At 32.4% G+C, this 23,556-nt stretch overlaps 1 protein-coding gene across 5 annotated transcripts in view; it reads left to right on the forward strand.

The window, feature by feature from the left end:
• COBLL1 (cordon-bleu WH2 repeat protein like 1) overlaps nt 1-23,556 on the forward strand; it is a 173,786-nt gene that overhangs the window by 125,253 nt on the left and 24,977 nt on the right. For all 5 annotated transcript variants that reach the window (XM_074303255.1, XM_074303252.1, XM_074303251.1 and 2 more), the window contains 4 exons: nt 3,295-3,392; nt 3,528-3,764; nt 15,268-15,421; nt 15,898-15,972. In XM_074303255.1, the coding sequence (XP_074159356.1) occupies nt 3,295-3,392; nt 3,528-3,764; nt 15,268-15,421; nt 15,898-15,972 (564 nt within the window). The remainder of the gene's footprint in view (nt 1-3,294; nt 3,393-3,527; nt 3,765-15,267; nt 15,422-15,897; nt 15,973-23,556) is intronic.

The following is a 23,556-nucleotide window of genomic DNA, read 5'->3' on the forward strand; positions in this document are numbered from 1 at the left end:
CAGTAAGCAGATAAATGAATTTGCATGGAAAGTATCATCCAGGACATCTAGTTGGCTGGACAGTTTGTGCTACATTACCAGCAAATTTTGCTTCTATTTATTTTTCAATTTATCCTCACTTAAATGCATTCTACTATTTATCCTTCCTTGGACTAATTGTGTAATTTACCCAAAATATCCACACACATTAATATATTTAGGGGAAATTATTCTAAAATAAAAAGCAAATATTATTTTTGTCCCAAAGGCAAATTATACAAAATAATTTTAGGGCAAATCTTTATAGCACATGTGACTTAGGACAGAAGGCAAACTTTGACTTCATGAAGACTTGGATTCATGTCACTTACTGGCTGTAGAAAATCATAAGAAAGTCACTCACTTCTTAATATATCAGACCAATTACTAAAAGGACAAATTAGAAGGTGCCAGTCTATATCAGCAGAGAGATTTTCCACACTGGAACTTTCCTACATTAATAAACTTTCAAATCTAGAAGTATAAATTAAGTTATCCTTCTTTCATATGGAAGGATCTTCATTTTTTATCCCTTCTCACAACCTAAGAAATCATCTCATTCTAACCAGATGAGGGAGAGCAATTCAAAACATTTTTTTTAAAGAGAAATTTAAAATTAATTAATACATTTGGGAGATTCCTTTCTGCTTTTCTCTTCAAAATATTTTATAATGATAGCAAAAATGCTTTGTTCTTTTCTGCTAGATATTAAGACACTATAGAAGTCCCAACTTTTTCATATGTAAAACTGGGTAAGATAATCCCTTAGGAACCCCTTGATCTCAATTTGTAATTTGAGAAATGTAGCAAATACAGATACTGGGAAATAAGAAGGTTTGTACCATAGATACCATAATTTTCCTTTTCTGGTTTTTCATGGGATTCTAGAAGCTGAGAGGGTGAAATTGATGTGAGTGCAGTTAAGGAATGGGGAAACTGCCAAATCCCCCTTTATTTCTTTTTAAAAGTTTTTCCCTTTTTTCTCAATTTTTCTCTTTTTTTTTTTTTTTTTTTTTTTTTTTTTTTACTTTTTCTCTTACAGCCCACTTTTCATTTTTGTGTTTTTCTTTTTCTTCTGCCTTTCTTCTATTTTTATTTTTCCTTCTCAAGCTTTTCACATTTGTCACTTTTTAAATTGGGTATGATAATTAAATATACTTTTTATTATTTGTTGTATGTAGTAAATAAACTTTATTTCCTATTATTAATTTTAAAATAAGATAATGAAATGTCTTAGATTTTTAAAAAGTACTTTATTGTTCCAAATACATACAAAGATAGTTTTCAACATTCACCTTTGCAAAACCTTGTGTTTCAGATTGTTTTCCCTCTCTTCCACCCTTCTCCTTCCCCTCTAAGATAGCAAGCAGTCTAGCAATATGATAAAGGTTAAATGTGTCCAATTCTCCTAAACATATTTCCATATTCATCATGCTGAAAAAAAAATAGCATCAAAAGGAGGAAAAAACACCAGAAAGGAAAACAAACATATAACAACAACAACAAAAAAAAAAGGGTGAAAATACTATGGTTTGATCCACATTCAGCACTGGCTCTAGAACCAGGAGGACCTCAGAATATGTCTTCAGACATTTGACATATACTAGCTGTGTAATCTTGGGCAAGTCACTTAATCCTGTTTGCCTCACTCCATCCCAATCCTAATACTTCCTCCCTAAAAAACAACAAAATAGGAAAAACAAACAAACAAACAAAAAAAAACTCCATACCCTAACCTCTGATAAGGTTGTTTTAATTTTCATATGGCCACTATCCTATTAGAATTTCTCAATAGAAGTTACCCATCTGAGAAAAAGGAAAGGATATTTTGTACTAGTTTAGGATAAATAATCTCTAAATAATTTGAAGCTGTTATAACTTTTCCAAGAAAGATTCTTTAAAAAAAATTTTTTTTATGTGGCAGAGTACACATGTTCAACATTTCAGATTATAATTAAACCTTACTTGGGAAATGTGAAATCATTTCCTGCTAAAATTTAGGATAATTAAGAAACATCTTTAATGTTTTGTAATTAGGGAATAGGATGCTGGTGACTTTATTAAAATAAAATTGTTAAACTGAAAATAGAGAAGATGTGCATCTCTTCAGATAAAGACAGTTCATAGGAAAAAGTATTGAGTGTTGAAGCAATTCAGTCATTTTGATAATTATACAAACCAAAGTATCAATTTTAAATTTTCTTTAATGCTGATGGTATCCAAAATGCCTGATAAATATCACTACCAAAATACCATAAGGAAAACCAGCAGCCAATCCTTTCATGACCTGTCATAAATCTTTTACTTAAACTTTGTACCTGAGGTTTAAGGTAATTATTGTAACATATACTAAATTAGAAAATAAATATATTAAAATAGTTTGAAGATCAGATATCACTTGTGTTATTTTTTAAATTCAACCTCCTAAAATTAATTGGCTTTGATGGTGTGACTACTAAAGTAATTATGGGTTTCCCCAAAAAATGTGTGCTATATGATGCTTATAAATAAATATCAGCCAGTGGCATTTTGGATAATACTAATAGATCTAAGCAAACAAAATTTTTTGATATGATCGTGTTATTTAGAAGGTGTTAAACTGCATTTTTACTTTTTAATTCCATTAAAACATTGTTTCTATTTTTTAAAAGTAGCAAAAAATCTAAATATGCCTATGTGTAGTTCTGGAAAATTTTGTTAGCATTTATTTTAGGCTGATGCTTGAAACAAATAGCAATAACCATGAAGTTTTTTGATCAAGTGTTTAGTACTAAGTTGGATACCTGTATTTTGCAGAGTAAAATGTTATTTATAGTAGTTTAGCTATAAACCAAAAGTATAAATGAAAAGGAGAAAAAAAGTTTAATTCCATTAAAACATTGTTTCTATTTTTAAAAAGTAGCAAAAAAATCTAAATATGCCTATGTGTAGTTCTGGAAAATTTTGTTAGCATTTATTTTAGGCTGATGCTTGAAACAAATAGCAATAACCATGAAGTTTTTTGATCAAGTGTTTAGTAGTAAGTTGGATTCCTGTATTTTGCAGAGTAAAATGTTATTTATAGTAGTTTAGCTATAAACCAAAGTATAAATGAAAAGGAGGAAAAAGTAACATAAGAAATACTTTTCAATGCCCTGTTAAAACAACTCTTTGGAATTTATTTTCTTAAGATTTGAAGTTATTGAATATGAACATTTGTTAGAATGGATAGCGATAGAAACTTAAGGAAAAGGTTTTAGCGAAACAAAGAAAAAATGTAACATGTCTTTATTTTAGACTCCTGCCAAATATCTCAAAACCTGGACAGTATGAAGGAAAAAGAAAATAAAAAGTTTTTCAGCCTTTTTCAACGCAGCAAGAAAAAAAGGGAACAAGTAAGCATTTTTAAAGTTAAGGATGCATCTTGTAATGTTACTTATAAACTTAAAAACAAATATCAGTATTTTATTTTCTGAAACTTCCTTAATACTTACGGTACTTTTTCTCCTACCTTTTTTATTATTCTTAAGACTTCAAGTGCTCCAGCAACTCCACTGATAAGTAAACCTCGGCCAACTTTTACTAGATCAAATACCATTTCTAAACCCTATATTTCAAACACACTGCCATCTGATGTGCCAAAAAAGAGGAGAGCTCCCTTGCCTCCAATGCCAACTTCTCAGAGTGTTCCACAGGATCTTGTACATAGTCATACAAGACCTGCTTCCTGCATAATGAAATCCATTAGTGTGGATGAAACAAATAAGGTGAGTTTATTGTTGTTATTGTTTTAAAACTATTTTTTCTTCAGTTACTAATTGACTTAAAAAAAAATATTTTTCTACTAGGAAAAAAGGAGTGTCAGGAATTTAGTCATGCAAAATTTTGTGTTTATATATGTGTATATGTATATCTATATATATTTTAAACTTTACATAGTTTTTTTTCTAAAAGCAGAAAAATGTTATTGATGGTTCAGAAATTTTCATTTTGAAGAAAATAAGTGATTCTTTCATATTAGTTGCCAGAAAATATTGGTAAGGCAGTAGGGCCTAGATAATAATTTTGCCCTAACACTTGGGCCCATGCTTGGTCAGAAGCTAATGTATTTGGGATACCTATAAGTCTATGTTGGGAAGTCTGACTGATATAATCAATTTTTTTGCATTCCTAATCAGATTAACTCTTGTCCTAAAATGATTTTATTTGTTGCCTCCTGGGCAGTAATCCTCTAGTGTTATACAGAAATTACACTAAAACACAATATGGACATGAGGAAAATAAATACTTAAATTTGTAATTAAATGAGAAAGGAAAGTAATGGAACCAAATAGTTATTGTTTTGTTCAGTCATTTTTCAACACTGTCTGATTCTTTATGACCCCACTTTGGGGTTTACTTGGCAGAGATACTTGAATAGCTTGCCATTTTCTTCTCCAGTGGATTCAGTAGAACTTATGAAGTTATTAATGTTTGCCAGTATCACAACTGAATATTGCAATAGAGGGTATTGTTTTCTTTTTTTTTTTAATTAAATAATTATTTTTTTATTTTAGCTTTTTATTTACAAAACATATGCATGGCTAATTTTTCAACATTGACCCCTGTAAAACCTTCTGTTCCAAGTATTCCCTTCCTTTCCCTCACCCCCTCCCCCAGATGGCAGGTAGTCCAATACATGTTGATTTTGTTAAAGTATATATTAAATACAATATATGTATACACATTTATACAGTTATCTTGCTGCACAAGAAAACTAGGATCCAGAAAGAAAGTAAAAAAAAAAAAAAAACTGAGAGGGAAAACAAAAATGCAAGCAACAATAACAGAAACAGTGGAAATGCTACATTGTGGTCCACACTCATTTCCCATAGTTCTTTCTCTGGCTGTAGCTGATTCTCTTCATTATTGAACAGTGGGAACTGGTTTGAATCACCTCAATGTTGAAGAGAGCCACGTCCATCAGAAATTGATCATTGTATAGTCTTGTTGTTGCCATGTATGATCTCCTGGTTCTGCTCATTTCACTCAGCATCAGTTCATGTAAGTCTCTTCAAGCCCCTCTGTATTCATCCTGCTGATCATTTCTTACAGAACCATAATATTCCATAACATTCATGTACCACAATTTGTTCAGCCATTCTTCAAAGGATGGGCATCCACTCAGTTTCCAGTTTCTAGCCACTACAAAAAAGGGTGCTACAAACATTTTTCCATATGTGGATCCCTTTCCCTTCTTTGAGATCTCTTTGGGATATAAGCCCAGTAGTAACACTGCTAGGTATGCACAGTTTGATAACTTTTTGAGCATAATTCCAAATTGCTCTCCAGAATGGCTGGATTCTTTCACAACTCCACCAACAATGTATCAGTGTCACAATTTTCCCACATCCCCTCCAACATATGTCATTATCATTCCTGTCATCTTAGCCAATCTGAGAAATATGTAGTAGTACCTCAGAGTTGTCTTACTTTGCATTTCTCTGATCAAGAATGATTTGGAGCACCTTTTCATATGACTACAGATAGTTTCAATTTCTTCATCTGAAAATTGTCTGTTCATATCAGTTGACCATTTATCAATTGGAGAATGGCTTGATTTTTTATAAATTTGAGTTAATTCTCTATATATTTTGGAAATGAGGCCTCTATCATAACCTTTGACTCTAAAAGTGTTTTCCCAGTTTATTGCTTCTCTTCTAATCTCGTCTGCATTAGTTTTGTTTGTATAAAAACTTTAAAAATATAAATATAAATCAACATTTTCTCTCTTGCATTCAATAATGGTCTCTAGTTCTTCTTTAGTCACAAATTCCTTCCTCCTCCACAGGTCTGAGAGGTAAACTATCCTATGTTCCTCTAATTTATTTATGATCTCGTTCTTTATGCCTATATCATGAACCCATTTTGACCTTGCCTTGGTGTATGGTGTTAAGTATGGGTCAATGCCTAGTTTTTGCTATACTAGTTTCCAGTTTTCCCAGCAATTTTTGTCAAATAGTGAATTCTTATCTCAAAAGCTGAGGTCTTTAGGTGTGTCAAACACTTGATAACTATAGTTATTGACAATTTTGTGAACCTAAACTATTCCACTGATCAACTGGCAGTGGTCCTCAAACTTTTTAAATTGGGAGCCAGTTTACTGTCCCTCAGACTGTTGGAGGGCTGAACTGTAGTAAAAACAAAACTTCATGCTCTGTCTGCGCCCCTCAGCCCATTTGCCAGGCTGCATAAACACCCTCAGTGGGCCGCATCTGGCCTGTGGGCCGTAGTTTGAGAAACCCTGAACTAGTCTGTTTCTTAGCCAATACCAAATGGTTTTGATGACCACTGCTTTATAATATAGTTTTAGATCTGGAACAGCTAGGCCACCTTCATTTGATTTTTTTGTCATTAGTTCTCTTGAAATTCTTGGCCTTTTGTTCTTCCAGATTAACTTTATTGTTATTTTTTCTAGGTTTGTAATATAGTTTCTCAGGAATTTGATTGATATAGCACTAAATAAATAGATTAGTTTAGGTAGTATTATCATCTTTATTATATTTGCTTGATCTATCCAAGAGCATTTAATATTTTCCCATTTGTTTAGATCTGACATTATTTGTGTGGAAAGTGTTTTGTAGTTTTGCTCATATAGTTCCTGACTCTCCTTTGGTAGATAGATTCCCAAATATTTTATACTATTGATACTTATTTTAAATGGAATTTTCTTTGTGTCTCTTGCTGTTGAAGAAGATATTGTTTTCTTGAAAGTATGATTACTTTCTTTTAAAATACTTCTAAATGAAAATCATTCTCTGAAACCTTGTCCCTTTTCCCTCAACTTTCTTCCCCTCTCCTCCCCTCAATAGTACTTTTATTTCTTCTGTTAAAAATCTCACTCCTCTTACTACATTTTCTCTTCTGTCTTATCTAAAGGGAACTCCATAGTTTGCTGATTCTTGTTTTTCTAATTTTTCCTTCTCTCTTCTTCCTCTAATCTCTTCAAATCAATTTTCCCCATGAATTTGGCTTTGAAACTCTTCCTTTTTTTATCTTTTATTCACCCCTTCCCCTCCCCCCACAATGTGCTGGTTAGAAAAAACCAACTAAGCAAGTGAGCAACTAGAATTTCTATCCATTCTCTTCTGCCAAGGACTGGGTGGGGGATAACTTTGTATCATTCTCATCATATAACATGTTAATTTGTACAAAGTTGTAGCTTAATAAATGTTTGTTGAATGAATGAATATTATGTCTTGTCTCCTCTACTAAGTGATTAGTTCCTTGAGATGAAGAATATTTGTTGAATATATTATCACAAAATTGAATGGATATCATCACAAAATCAGGATATATAATGGTAGGAGAGGGGGAGGAACTGTGCCTCTTAGAAGATGCTTCCTAATCTTCCATTAGTGTTTAGCTTACATATTTATATACACATTTTATATGTTTAAATTACACATTTAATATGTCTAATATAAATACAGGTGGTCTACATGTGGCAATGCATAGATATCTGATCAAAATAAGAATGCAATTTCTACCTTTATTTAGAGTAAGAGTACAGCCTATTAGGGATGTGAGAGAAAGGATCTAGGATTGGTAGATTCTGTACAATGCCTTTTTCACTCTTCTTTCTCCAGGAAGTATAGTGGATTAGAATTCAATAACTCTATCACATATCAAATATCTATAATCTAATGATATGATAAGGTGTTTAGGAAAAAAATGGCTACTTTTCCCTGCCTTCATTGGGAAGGGAGAAGATGAAGAATAAGCATTTATTAAGGGAGAACTTGGAAAAAGAACAGACACTATGCTGTTTGTTGGCTTTACAGTTAATATCTCATCTGATCTTCACAACAGTCTTATGAGGGAGATGCTATTATTAATCCTATTTTACAGTTGGGGAAAGTAAAGCAGGCAGACTTTAAGCAACATACCTAGAATTCAGAGCTAGAAATTGTTTGAGGCTGAATTTGAACTTAGGTCTTCTTCACTTCAACTCCAGGGCCCCATTCATTGCACCATCTTGCTGCATCTAAGTGAGTCATAATTTATTCTTACAAACTTAGTCCCGTTCCTCACTAAATGCTAGTTACAAAAGTGACAGTTATTACTAATTAGTGTACTATCTCTTTATCAAAGTAAACAATAAACAGAAATAGAGGGCAGTTATACAAATTAGGTGAAAATATAGACAATTATAAATGATCTTCTAAGTAGATGCAAAGTAAGTTCTCAATTGAACCAAGAAGGAAAGGATGATCTCACATTGAGAAAGACGTTGGTTCTAGTAGACTTTATGTTTGAAGGACGAGATGGAGGGACTCTTGCTAACTTTTCCATGTATAGTTCCAGGGAGATCTATAATCCTCCAATCAAAATGTTTCTTTTGATTAACACTATTGAGGTGTCTTCCCCTTCTCCAGGTACATTCAGTGGCATTATCTTAGTTATTTTGGCCAACCAGGAGTCAAAACTCCCTTCATATAGAAGTTTCACAGAGCTATTGAAAATCCTTTTTATTCTCATTAGTATGGGAATGATTCTTAGCAGTTTTATCTGTAAAATTTGTTTTTGAGGGGAAAAATTACCAGAAACTCAAAGGGCTTCAATTGAAGCCCTTTTATATATGATAAAGTATATAAATATATATATATATAAAAATGAAGCAAATATATTTTATATATAATGAAGCATATATATATAAAATAATGAAGTATATATATATATATATATAAACTTTTAAATAAATTAATTAAATTAAATTCACAAGGGAAGTAAACAGCTAGAGTACTAAAACAGTTAAAATGTGACAAAACATCCAGTTTATTTACTAATCTGTTTACTAAAAAAAAGCTAAGTAAATTGTTAGCTATTTATCCTCAAATTTCTTTTTTGTTTGAATGTAAGCCACAAGAGAGCGCTGTTTAACAAAGGTAAAATTTTTTGTTTTTTTCTCAGTTTAATTTTTCCTTTTAAATAAGAAGAAAACATACTTAAAACAAAGGAGATAAGAAATGTTGAATACTGTGTAATTATTTTTTTGTAAATAAAAACTTAACATAGTAATTTTGTTTGTTCAAGTTTTTTGGTAGCAGAGAAAAATAGATTGGGAAATGATAGTTAATATCTAATGGTGATCCACAAATGATTTGAAAATACAATAGCCTCACCCAGAGAAGGAACACTGGGAAAAGAGTGTAAAATGTTTGCACTATTGTTTTTCTACCCGGGTTACTTATACCTTCGAAATCCAATTCTTACCGTGCAACAAGAAATTTGGATTTACACACATATATTGTATCTAGGATATACATTTAATATATATGGGATTGCCTGTCATCTAGAGGAGGCAATACAGGGAGGGAGGGGAAAATTTGGAAAAGTGAATACAAGGGATAATGCTGTAAAAAAAATTACCCATGCATCTGTACTGTCAAAAAAAAATTTATAATTATAAAATTAATAAATTATAAAAAAAAAATACAACAGCTACTTTTATGTTGGGCCATTATGTTCCATATAAGTATTTTCTACTAGTTTTTTATGGGTTAATATATATATGGATGGTGTTTCAATATGTGATGTCTGTCTCAGAGAGTAGGCTTTTAAGTAAAAGTTAAAGTTCTATAAAATGCCATTCTTTTTCCTCCCACCCACAAAAATGGCTATCCATATTTTCACTTGTCTGTCAGCATTAGACACATTCCTTTTTAGTCAGCATTGTATCATCTAAGATACTTACAGTACTAATAATTATAATAATAATATTTATGAAAGTTAAGAAATGACACTATGTCTGTTCTCATTTGAGTCTCAACAGATCTCAGAAGTAGTTGTTGTATGTTGTCTCCCTTCCTATAATTAAGGAATGGGAAGGAATGAGATATGCCTAGGGTCAGAGAGCCAGCAGAAATTAGACTTGAATCCAGGTCTTTCTGATGATGAAGTTAGCTCTCTACACATCATACCATTTGCCTCTCTTATATATGATAGCATATTTCAATCATGCTTAGCCCATCATGACAGTTCACATATAAAGATACATATTCATATTTGATTTGGATATATTTTTTCCTATTCAGCCAAAACATTTTGAAATTGTTCTATTCTTTCTTTATGGGACAGGTCCCAGTGTTTTCACACAGGAAGAGAATTAAAATACATATTTCATTTCTTGCTTTATTTCAATTTTAGTAATTGCTTTTAAAAATAGGATTGGCAAACTGAGGAACCTGGAAAAGTCCTCTTTGAACTTAGACATTATAGCTCCTATAGAATAAACACTGGAAAGGCTACTGGTCTTCTAAAGTTAATTTTAGCAGATGATTAAGTAGTTTCCAAAGAATTACTGAGGGGAGGGGGGAATACGTTTTTCCTAAAACTTTTTCTTTACATTTTGCTTGTAAAAAAATTTTTTTTTATCCAAAAAGAATAGTGAAGGTGAAGTGAAGGGGAAAGTAGGTATTTGGGGGGGGGGAAACAGGGCACCTTTTATTTTTTTTATTTTATATATTTTATTTTTTTTTAAGTTTCCTAGCCTATAAGTTAAAAACACCTCTTGCACATGTATCATAGAATCTTTAGGTTGAAAGAGACCTCAGTGATAATCAAGTTCAAACTGAACTTACATAGGAATCCACTTTTAGTTGCCCAAACTCTCTTTAAAAACTCCAAAATGGGGAGCCCACTGTCTCCAAATAGGTTGTTATTGTTTTTCATTCTATTTTTTTATTAATTTTATAATTATAATTTTTTGACAGTACATATGCATGGGTAATTTTTTTTACAACATTATCCCTTGTATTCACAAAAAGGCACCTTTTAAATACTCCTATTTTCTTCTTAGCATTTTAGACTAAGTATAATTTCCAATTTAAACATGGCCGTTTGTATTTCTGCAAGAAATTTAAATAGACGAAAAGGGGGACACAGAATAATGTGATGGAAAGAAATATTGAACTAAATTAATGCCTACCATGTGCAAAAGACTTGTCTTTTCCAGTCTTTGTTGAGTACCTTCTCTGTGTTGTTTATTTCCAAATTATCCTATATGTAGCTCATTTATATATAGTTATTTGCATGTTGTGTCTCCCATTAGACTGAGCTCTATGAGAGGTAAAACTGTTTTATGCTCTGTTTTTATCCCCAAAGATTAGCACAGTGTCTGCTACATTGTAGGTACTTAATACATGTTTATTGTTTAACTAATTTAATTATCTGTAATCATTAGCTTGAGTTTATTTTTTATGAGCAAAATTCAAGTTTTTTTTCTTTTGCATCATTGCAGTATAAATGAGAGAACTGAGACTTGGAAATTTGTTGTTTATTCAGGGTTATACAATAAGTGACAGATTTGAAATCAAGTATTTTGATTCTAAAACCAGTGCTGTTCCTATTATATCACACTGATAGTTTGTTCTGTTTAGTTTAAATCTAAATAGACTTCGCTGAGTCAAGAGGGAAAAAAAATCTCATTAAATTTATGCAGATCTGACATTCTTGTTTCTTTAATGTCCAGATATGATTAGGGGTTGAGACATTATGATGATACATAGCATAAGAACTGATTCTAATTTCTAATTTTAATTAAGTACTTTCCCCAAAGAGGTAGTGCATTGTATCTAGATGAAAATAGCTCCTTTTGTCCATAATCTATATCTAAAGGCTAATGATCCAAATACCCCACTTATATCCCTCCTCCCCCTTCCTTTAATTTGTCCTCCTTAAGACTGTCTCCCAGTTGACTATTGGATTTCATGGTTGGAGGAAGTATAGTTAAACTGTAGTCATTACTTATCACCTGAAACCTAGTTATGACATGTCACAGCAGGCTAACTCAGACTCCTTTCTGACAACCATGTCCCTCCCTCCCCCTGAGGTAAGCTCAAATGTGATTGTGCCTTTTATGAATGTCTTTTTTGACCACATCACTGCTCTAGTGATGAACATTCTTTTCCTTTCATGCCATATTTTCTCAGTAGCAATAAAATTACCCTGAAAAAATAAGGTTATAAAACCTTTACTGTAATCTACCATGCATGCTGATTTTACCACTCCCCTCCTAGTTCCCATCCCACAGGCTGAGTATCCATTCAAGCCTATTTTAACAAATGTGCAGAATAAATTCTATCTTAATGTAGAACTAAAACCTGTCTCTCTGTGAGACACTAAATCCTACATATATAGAAAAATAAATATCTTGAACAAATATGTCAACTTTTTCTAACATAGAATTGTTACAGAGGTGTAGGTTGATACATGTGGCTATGGTTATTTGACAAGGTCAAAATTCTGCTGTCATTGAGTTTTTGAATTGTGGAGAGATCATCAGAAGAGATTTGTGGGTCTATTTATGCCATTTCTTCTCCTTCATATTACTCTATGTGAAGTAGTCTGCTTAATTGAGGCACAAACAAAAGTCCTTTGAAGATGACCTCCAGGTCTAACTCTCAAGCAGGTATTACTCCTGAAGAAATGAATGTCACAGCTAAGTATTATCAGGTAATAGAAAAGACAAGTGATAGTAATGGAGAAATTGATACCAGTGACCAGCAGAAAAGCACATTTTTGCTACTGATCAGCCAAAGAAGGATGATTCCTTCCTTCATTGTGTAATCCTAGACTAATAGCATTTATTAATAGCATTTACATAGCTTTTTAAGGTTTGCTAAGCACTTTTAAAATATCCCATTTGATATTTAGAACAATTCTGGGAATTGGGTACTATTATTATTTCCATCTATATGATGAGGAAGTTGAGGCAGACCAGGACAACAAAACTAATAATTGAGGTTGAATTTGAACTCAGATCTTTCTGACTGGGCTTAAAGCTCTGTGTAGTAGGGCACTATCTAACTGTGTAACTACAGGGAAGTTGATGTGTTATCCTGAATAACAAAGTGCTTCATAAGTTTTTAGTGTAATTTTTCATGTGTGTGTGGATCCACTGAAATAAGTTGAGACTAGTCAGGAAATGACAGTGCCTTGATCCTGCAGTCCTACTAGGAGGTATGCACTCAAAGATAGTAAAAAAAAAAAGAGAGACTGGTCTATTATATATTATAATATTATATATATGAGTATAATATATATAATATATTATTGATATATTAATCATGCATGATAACATAGTATATATTATATTAATAATTATATATTATATTAAATGTATTATATATAATTTATATGTATTGTATATTATTGTAGAATAATATATATGTCTTCAATGGTGTAAATGAAAACACCATGACAAGGAAGCCAAGCTCTGAGTGACTGACCAATTGAAGGCCCTAGAAAATAGATGGTGGAACATTGCTCATGCCTCATGGCAGCAAGTCAGGAAAATAGAAGTGAAGAATATGGGGTTAGAATCTGTATTAGATGTCCTTTTTCAAAAAGCAGTTTCATCTGGAATAGAAGAGTGAAAAAATAGTATAAAGACAAATGTCATCAGCTTTAAAAAGTTTTCAGGTACCATATATGCATGAATACATTTAATAAATAGGTTATGATTGAATATAAAGAAATTTAAAAAAAATAAACCTAGAAATCATATTTTTTCAAAATGGGTCTTCAGAAATACAATTGTGTTTTTATTAAATAGTGTTTTTGCAATTAGTTGCATCGGTGGTGTTGCCATTTTGAGTATTTTTCGATTCATCAGTGTTGTTTCTTAGTTTGATATTTCTTAGCTTTTGATATTGCTGATCTTCCTCTTCTCTCTCAGTCTTGGAACACCACTTTCTTTTCTCCTAGTTTTTCTCCTATATATCTGAATACTCCCTCTCTATCTTCTTTTTTGTGTCTTCCAGACCATACCATCTAATTATAGACGTCCCATAGGGCTCTGTCCTGGGCCCTCTTCTTTCCTCCCTCTATACAACTTCCCTTGGTGATCTCATCACTTTCCATGCATCTAATAACCGTATCTATACTAATAATTGTCAAATGTACCTATCTTGCTGACCTCCAATCTCATATCTCTCACTGCCTTTGAGACAGCTCAAATGCACCATGTCAGAAACAGAACTTACTGTATTCCCCCTAAACACTTTGATTTCCTGCCTTCTCTGGTACTGTAGAGGGCAACACCATCCTGCCTGTTCTTCAGGCTCACAATCGTGGTGTCTTCCTTGACTCCTCAGTTCCTCTCAACCTTCTCCCTCCTTATTCAATCTGTTGCCAAGGTCTGTGGATTTCCCCTTTGCAACATCTCTCACATATGCCCCCTTCTCTCCTCTGACACAGTGCCACCCCTCCCGTGCAGCCTGCCTCACGACCCTCTCCACTCTAGTCCATCCTCTGTTCAACCACCAAAATGATTTCTGAAATTCTAGGTCTGACCACAACAACGCTATATGCTTATGATCTCCCGTGTTAGAGTGTGAGCTTTGAGGGCAGGCATGGTCTTTTGTCTTTTTTGTATCTCCATTGCTTAACAGTGCTTAGTGCATAGTAGCTTTTGCACAATGTTTATTGATTGACAATATTTTTCTTCCCCTATTTTTTCTCAAGAAATTACTTTTATATTCATACGTTTTACTGTTAATTTTGCTCATGTAGCTTGTGGAAGAAGTGAGATTTGGACCAGATCCTCTCTCTTCAATTTTGATGTTCTTTTCATTATATCATGCTGATTTAATTGTTAGCCTAGACTAGGAGTACTTAACCTGGGATCCCTGGACTAGGGTCCCTCTTTTCCCCCAGCCTGAGGTTTGTAAACTTATTTGCCTGTTGTTGCTATTTTTTAACACTTTTGGTGGCATTCGATATAATTGGTTTCCTTTGCAATCTTCTGAATTTTATGCATTTAAAGAAATCATAAGGGGTCCACAGCCTTCATTTCAAGAGGGGTCCATGACACAATAATGGGTAGGGACACTTACTCTAGCCTTTCTCTCTTTACTTTTGGTTAACAAATCCATGTTAGATTTGGTTTATGTAAAGTAATGTGACACTTAAACTGAAAATGAACAGCCAATTATCATCATAACTAGTATTTATAGAACACTTTAAGATTTGCAGAGAACTCTACATAAGCTATTTCAATTGATCTTAACAACAACTCTAAGAGCTAGGTTCTATTATTTTCTATAGGAAATTGAACTTAAAAGAGGTTAATTGATTTGCTCATGGGTCACATAGCTAGTAAGTTCTAAGATTAGATTTGAATTCAGGTCTTCTTGATTTGAGGTCTGGTGCTTGATCTACGGTTTCAAGTAGTTGCCTCAAACTGTCATGGATATACAAGCTAGTGTGTTGTTTTAATTTTCTTAGGACCATTCTGGAGCAGGGATAGTGAGGACAGGATCTTTCCAGCTCAGCAACACATCCTCAACTAATTCATCTTTGAGAAGGACAAAGCGCAAAGCACCCTCTCCTCCTTCTAAAGTACCTCCAGATCAAAGTTATGAGACCAGTAATGTGACAGGTAATGATGTGACTTTTTTCATTAGCAATGTTTGCAGATTTTGTTTTTGAGCTAGCCTATAGAAAACATAATAAAATAATATTTAAGCTTGATTTTTATATTATATACTTTTCATGCTTATCTCTTAAATTTTTTTCTTTAGTTACAAATATTTTTTTTCTCAAATAAGATAAGCCAAAGTAATAAAACCTGATGGAAGAAAATATGCAGAGAATTTTTTTATTATAAACAGTATATGGGAGCTAGATTATAAATTTGTTATTTATTTCACAAAGGACTGATATTCTAATGTCATAACCTAAAAAGAAATGGAAATTCAAACTTAATTAGAAGGTCATAGAGCTGTCTAATAACATAACTATACATACACACACACTCAGTCACACTTTTAGATAATAATACTCCAGGGAATTAATTAGAAAATTTATTGTGCTTATGGCATTTTTGTGATGATAATTATTTTCTCTTTGTTTTAGCACTGAAATCAGTAGATGCAATTCCAACAGAGAGTATTCCAGAAACAAATCCTTCTGAAGAGTCACCTGATTCAGGTAGTTTATATCTTATGAACTTGGGAGTTAATGAAACTAAAAATTATGTGTGATGGGCTACATAAAAAGTGAAAGTCATACATTAAAATATTGGGTATTGTTATGAGAAGGTGTGTCACATAATAGATTGAAAGCTAACCTCCAAAAGAAAGAACTGGCTTGAAATCTGAAGGCAAATTATGTGATTTGGGATTCCTTGATGTCATTACTTTAAGTCCATACTGAAAAATGATTAGCTTCTCTAATGATTAAAACTACATGTAAAGCACTTTCAAAGCTCCAATCTATTATTATTATTATTATTGTTAGAGTAGAAAATCTATAAGATCTGATCCATAAATGTTTTTTATGGACAACAATTAAACATCTGTTGACATCAAGAATTACAATAAATTTTCTTGATTTTTAGAGTTACTATTTTGTGGGAAATGAATATAACACATTGAGAAGATCAAAAATAAAATGGGATAGTTCTGGTAGTACCTTTATATCTTAGAGATAATATGAAGATGTAATTTCCCTAGTGTAGGAACTTTCCTGGAAAGGAACCTTCTGCTACTGATGCGGACAGATGCCTTCTCAGAAATTTAATGTTTGAATTACCTAGAACATTGAAAGATGAAATGACTTGTCCAGAATCACAGCTGGCCTGTGTGAAAGCCAGGTGGTAAGGTAAATAATGCCATCTGGAATCAGGAAGATTTGAGTTCAAATAAGTACTCAGACACTTACTAGCAGTGTGATCCTGGGCAAGTTACTTAACTTTGTGTGTCACAGTTTCCTCATCTGTAAGATAAAGGTGAATATCACCTAAGATCCAAATGAGATTATAATTGCAAAGTGCTTAGCATAGTTCGTGCTATAAAGTAGGTACTATATATGTTGGCTATTGTTGTTGTTGTTCATGGTGATGGTGATGATGATATTGTTTTGGGATTTGAAACCACCTCTTCCGGTTTCAGTGATGGCTCTCTATCCAGCCCACAATGTTGCCTCTATTATTTGAACATTGCATCAATGAAAGGATTTGTTTGAGAATAACAATATAGATTAATATGGAAATATTTTATGCATGATTTCATATGTATAAACTATATCAAATTACTTGTCTTTTCAGTGAGGGGTCAGGGAAAGAAGAGAGAATTTGGAATTCCCATTTAAAAAAAAAAAAAGCCTATTAAAATCTATTTTTTCATGTAATTGGGGAAGACTAATCTTTTTAAAAAAGAATGATAGTAAAACAGCTATTATAAGGCTCTGTTACATAATCATAAATATAGAAGGAAATACTACTATACTTTCAAATATTATATTTATTTTTCTTGAATGGTATTATAGATTTTTGTAGGACTCACATTCACTTCCTGTGAAAAAATTTGTTTTAATTAATGAATCTGTAAATAATTCAAATAATGGACTAAATGTCTGAGGATTAAATTCTCTTCAAACAATGATTTCACTGTTAAGGACTTCACATTTCTTCTTTCAAAAGTGAGGGAATTCAACTAGATCAGAGATGTCAAACACATAGCCCCACTGTCATTCACCACAATCCTGAGTATAGGAACCAGATTAAAATATAATTGGGAGATATTTAACAAATAAATAAAAATACAATATAAATATTAATATATGGTTTTCTAAAACAATATATAGGCCACAGGATCCTTATGGATGGCTTAGTGGCTTCCATTTCTATTTGAATTTAACACAATTAGATTATACAGTTTCTGAAGCATTTTGGTTGTGGAAAGGACTGTGAATTCAGTGTCAGAAGAATAAGATTCTAATTCTAGTTCTGCCACTTGCAGTTACTGTGTGATACTGGACAAGTCACTTATCTAATTTGGGCCCCATCTGAAAATCCAGGTGATTTGATTCAACTACCTCTAAAACTCCTTCCAGTTGTAAATACATAAATCTATAAGTTCAAGTCTCTTCTGATTCCAAAATTCTTATCCTTGTTGTTACTGCTATGTTAAAAAGCGGTTATATGTTTTAGACTCCAAGGCATGTGTGCTTTGTTTCTATCTTTGCCAAATTAGCAATGTTCTGTGGACTTAATAGGAGGTAATTAAGTATTGTAACATATACTTCAGGGCAACTAGGTGGCATAGAATGGTAGGCCTAGAGTCAGAGAACATGTATATTTGTGAATTCAAATTTGGCCTTAAACACTTACTAGATATGTTACTCTGACCTAGTCACTTAATCTGATTTGTTTCAGTTCATCATCTATAAAATGAGCTGGAAAAAGAAATGACAAACCAGTATCTTTGCCAAGAAAACCTCAAATGGACAACAACAACAACAACAAACAAAATAGAAACTTTTAAGACTAGTCAGCATGTTATTCTTTTATGGGGAAAATTGAGATCAGCCTGCTGTATTTTTTTTCTGAATCTTTTATGGGAAAGAATCCCAAAGCACTTTGCAAATTATGTGCCAGATTCTTGTTCTACAAAATTAAATGTTGAATACTGTGATATGTGTTCATTTCAACCATGAAAGTTAAATGAAAAGAAAAAGCATCAGGATAGAGCATTTGTAGTATTCTTGTTTTAATAATTGCCTCTCTCATTGTCCTTGTTCACCTTTGCTTTTGCCCCAATCTCTCCTTATTTTATCTACATGTGATTAAAATCAATCTTGTTGTTTTAAATGGCTTCTTAATTTTTATTACCTTTTAATCTAAGAGCTCTCACTCATAAACTACTTCCTTGACAGATGCTTCACTTTGCTTTGAGCTACCTGATCTTGAATCGTGTACTACTGTCCCGATGCTGGCAGATGAAGCTCCTTATTCTGATTGTGTTGAAACACCTGAGTTAACCATAAAATGTAGGTGGCGGGAGCTTGTTCCCCTTGGCTGCTTTGCTTAAGATAACAGTTGTCAATTGCTTTCACTTGTCAACTTTTTTTTTTTCTTTTAAAATTCTTATAAAAAGCCTGTTCTTCTTTGCTTTAAATTGCCATGTTATGCAGATTTTAGACTTGCTAGCTTTTTCTTTCATTCAAGCTTGCTTTCAGCTTCTTGGATGGAGATGGCCATCAAAGATGAATGAAATTCATGGATCTGAATATCTAACTTCTTTTCTGTGCTTAATCCTTCTGTTCTCTTTTATACTGTTTCCTGTTTGATAATATATGACTTTCATTTACATCAGATATTGTATTCAGGAATTTGTCTTATCTGACTACATCCCTATAACCTCATTGCTGACTTTCCCCATCACTCTAGACTTGGACTGCCTATTGATTTTCTCTTAATTTTGTAACATATTAAAATTCATTTTTGCTTAGTTATGCAAATTTTTTCTATCAAATATTTTCAAAATGATTTCTTAAGAATATACTACTAAAATCTTTTTAAAATATTTCAGTGAAGTTCCTAGTAAGCACATTTTTTTCCATGAATTTATTCCTTTAAAAATATATTCTTTGAAAGTATAAAATGCTTTATAGATAGAATGACATTGATTATAATTTTAGAATTTTAAAACATCTTAGAGGCCACTTAGTTCAACCTTCCAACTAGTAAAAAAAAACTCCATATGTTTTGATTAGAGAAGGGAACATTCAGAAACAGATGAGAGCTGTCCATATTTGTCTGAATATCATGTATTAGAAAAATTAGACTTTTTGTCTCTAGTCCCAGAAGCAGTACATAGAAGTAACAAAAAAGGGCAGATTTAAGACTGATGTCAAGAAAAGCTCCCTACAAAGTAGAATTACCCAAAAAAGTAATGTATTTAAGAAAGTAATTTTTCAAAAAATGATTGTCTTAGGAAAGAGTGGGTTCCATCTCACTAGAGGTCTTCAAACATAAAGTAGATATGTTATATTGTAAAGGGAACTCTCAAAGATGAGTTGGATTATATAGCATTTGGAATTCTTTCCAAGTCTGAAGGTCTATGATTCTTTTCTGTGGCTCTATCAATTTAATTTCACTCCTTTTTTTTCTTGTTTTATTTGTTTTTCTGTAGGTCAGAAATTTGGCCCACAATATTTATATTAAACAAATCAACAACCTTGATATTTTCAAAGTCCATGGAAACTTGTATTGACCAAATGGTCAAATAGGAAATGCCCATTTTAAACAAAGGGCATGTAATGAAATTGAATATTTTTTAAAATCATTGCAACTAAAAAAATTACATTTCAAACTTGCTTTGCAAATCATAAAAGTGCTATACAAATGTTAGCTGGCACCATCAGCTTGATTAGATCAAGAATAATTCTTTACAATAAAAACATTACTTAAAGCATCTCAGGGTACATTTCTGGTGAGTGAAGAAAAATTTAACCCCTAATAATTATTTGAACCAAATGTCTTTTTTAATCCAGCTCTAGGTCTTTATAATTTAATTCATTGAGCTTAGTTTTCCTAGTGAGTACATTTGAGTAGGACATTAAAATTTTTCACAAATGATTCTTCAGTATACTTGAAAAAGTTGATTTTTCTAAAGTACCTTCCTTATTTTTGGTATAAAATATGTAGAAGATCTGGCTGTTAGCATGCCCTTAGTAATTTTGTAGGTCAAATTAGAATAATCGGTCAATAGATATTTATTAAGCATCTATGTGCTATGTACTGTTCTAGGCAGTCAGGATTTAAATGTAAAGAATCCATATTTACTACTGTCGAATAGCTTACATTATAAGGGCAAGGTGATAATTGAATAATTAGATAAGATACATAGATAGGACAATCTAATTGTATAATCATTTACAGTAAAATATATTGATTTTATATATATTATATTATATTATATATATATATATATATATATATATATATATATATATATATATATATATATATATATATATATATATATAATTAAAGTGGTTAAATTTGGCAATTTGGGAAGATTCTTGAAGTTGACTGGGAAAATCAGAAAAAGTTTGATGTAGAAAGTTATTTCTTGAAGGAATTGAAGAATTCTATGAGGCAAATAAGGAAGAAGTACTTTCAGGTAAGTGCAGTGCCAGTGTATGAACAGAGAGATGGAACTGGGTAGTAAGAAGATTAGTTTGTCTGGATCTCAGGAAATCTCAGGATCTCTATATTGTGTAGTAAGACTGAAAATTTGTGTACAAGGTGGTGAAGGGCTCTAGAAGCTAAACAGATAAGTTCATGTTTTTTTCCTAGAAGTGAGATAGCACTGGAATTGGAAGAGGACTGGGATGTTCAGATATTCACATAAGGAAAATCACTTTGGCAACTAAGGATTGAATAGAGTTAAGTAGAGAGAGACAAGTTAGAAAAACCAAATGGGAGGTCACAATAATCTAGGCCAAAGTGGATGAGGGCTTTAATAAGGGTAGTAGTAGTTCAGTGAGTAGAAAAGAGTTGGAGACCAGAGATGCAAGCTGATTGTATATGTTTATCATGGAGTTAAAGATAATTCAGTGATTACATACCTGGGATACTGAAAGAATGATGGTACCTTTAATAGAAGTAAATAAATTTAAAAGAGATACTTTTACAAAACTTGCTACATCAGTCAGGTGAGTATTTGTTGAGTGCCTGTTGTGCTAAGTACTTGGTATATAAAGACAAAAATGTCAGAACATGCCTTCAGGAAGTTCATCAGTAATTTGGATGGTGGAAAAGTAACTGAATGTCTGAAGAAAAGCAAAAAGACAGGTTTCTCTGTACTATAGAGTACATGAATTTACTTTGTTTTTTTTTATGATAATGATTTCATGTCTTCCTACAGTAATATTATAATCTGATATCTTGGTATAGAGAAAACTTGGTTATGAAATGGAGAAAACTTGATTATGAAAGACAATTTGCCCAATCTTAGGAAGCTGTAGAGGCTGTGATGTGATGTCATGATGGGCTTGAGTAGAGATTGTGTCTGTCTACTGGCTGAGAGTGATGAACTTTTACAGCTACAGAATTCCTCAAAGACCTTCCACTAATCTATTAGGGTTTTTTTTTTAATACTTAACATTTTATGTTAAAATATCATTTAGCAAAAAAAGGGAACAGATGTTTTTAAAAGCCTCACTTGAACTAGGATTTGGTTGTCTGAATATTTTTCTCCTCAATCAGTTTTAATTCTAGTGCCTTTCCCTTGTTAATTATTGCCTATTTATGCTATATATAGTTTGCTTCACATATATTTGTTTGCATATTGTCTCTCCCATTAGATTGCAAGCTCCTGGAAGGAAGAGACTGAAAATTTGTCCCATTTATTTTTATACATGAAAAATCTACTTCACCTTACAATTCAGACAGTATCACTGTATACAGTTTTAAAGGATTTCATGCAAATATACTCAGTCTTTCATTGGATTTTTAGTTCTATTGGTTTCTATAGCACTGAATCATAGACTCATCTTTATATTATGAAAAGTATTTTATTGTTTTGAATAGTCTCTTGATTGTTAAAAACCAATGTCCTTTTTCATACTTTCTACTCTGAATTCTGTAACTTTTGACACTGGTAATGTCTCTTTTTTCCTCAACTAACTTTTATCATTTAGTCTTCATGACACTGTTGTGTCATAGTTCCCCTTCTTTGAATGTTCCTTCTTTCTCCCCTTTGCTAGGTCATTATCTTTCTTATGCTTCCTTAGTATTGGGGATCTCCAGGGCTTTGGACTTGAATTGAAATTTCTTAACTAATTTTTATTCAGTTATTTCATCTGTTCCTGCAAATATGAACTCTATTAGATGCCTTAACCTTTCTCCTAAATGTAAATTCTACATTCTTAGCTACTTGCTAGATAGTACTTCCTACATAGTGCATAAAACATTATCTTTACCTTCAAGCTCAACCTTGTTGCCCTTTGTCTAAACTTTTTTTTTTGAAGCCTTCACCATCCTCTCAGCCATCCAGTTTCATGATCTCAGTTATTCTCTATTCTTACCTTGTTTACCTCCATAGTATTGTTCTACCTCTACAACTCTTTTGAATCCTTCCTCTTCTCTCTACTGATGTCTAATAGCTTCCTAAGAGAGTTCCTTGCTTCTAGTTTGCCTCATCTCTAATCTCTCCCTCATAGATCAGTGAAACTACTTTTCCTTGTTTGACCATGTCACTTCTCAAAAACCTTCAATCACTTTGTCATTTCCTCTAGGATAATATATAAACTCCTAAGCCTGGCATCTAAGGTCTTTCTTTAACTGCTGCTAACCTACTTTTCCTACATTATTTCATTTACTTCTCTTACTCTACAACCCAATCAAATTGGGTTATTCTTTACCAGATTTCACCTCTCTTGTGCTTCTCTTGTCACTGGCTGTCCCAGCTACCTTGAATACACTCTTTCTCATTGCTGTCTGTCAGAATCCTTATTTTCTTTGAAGGATAACTGTGGTGCTGTCTCCCTCTTCCTCTGCAAATTGGATTGTATGATTGTTACTTTTCTGTGAGTTATCTCATAACCTCAAGTAGAATGTAAGTACCTTGGAGACAGAAGCTACCATTTTCTTTATTTTCTGATTGCCTAGCATAGAGATTTGAATATAGTAGATGCTTCATGAATGATGGTGGTGGGATTGGTTATTAAGTTACATTTTTAAAAAGCTTAGTGCAGCATATTTTTAAAAAATACATTTTCAGT

Source organism: Sminthopsis crassicaudata, chromosome 3, assembly GCF_048593235.1.
Source record: "Sminthopsis crassicaudata isolate SCR6 chromosome 3, ASM4859323v1, whole genome shotgun sequence".
Taxonomy (NCBI): Eukaryota; Metazoa; Chordata; class Mammalia; order Dasyuromorphia; family Dasyuridae; genus Sminthopsis; species Sminthopsis crassicaudata.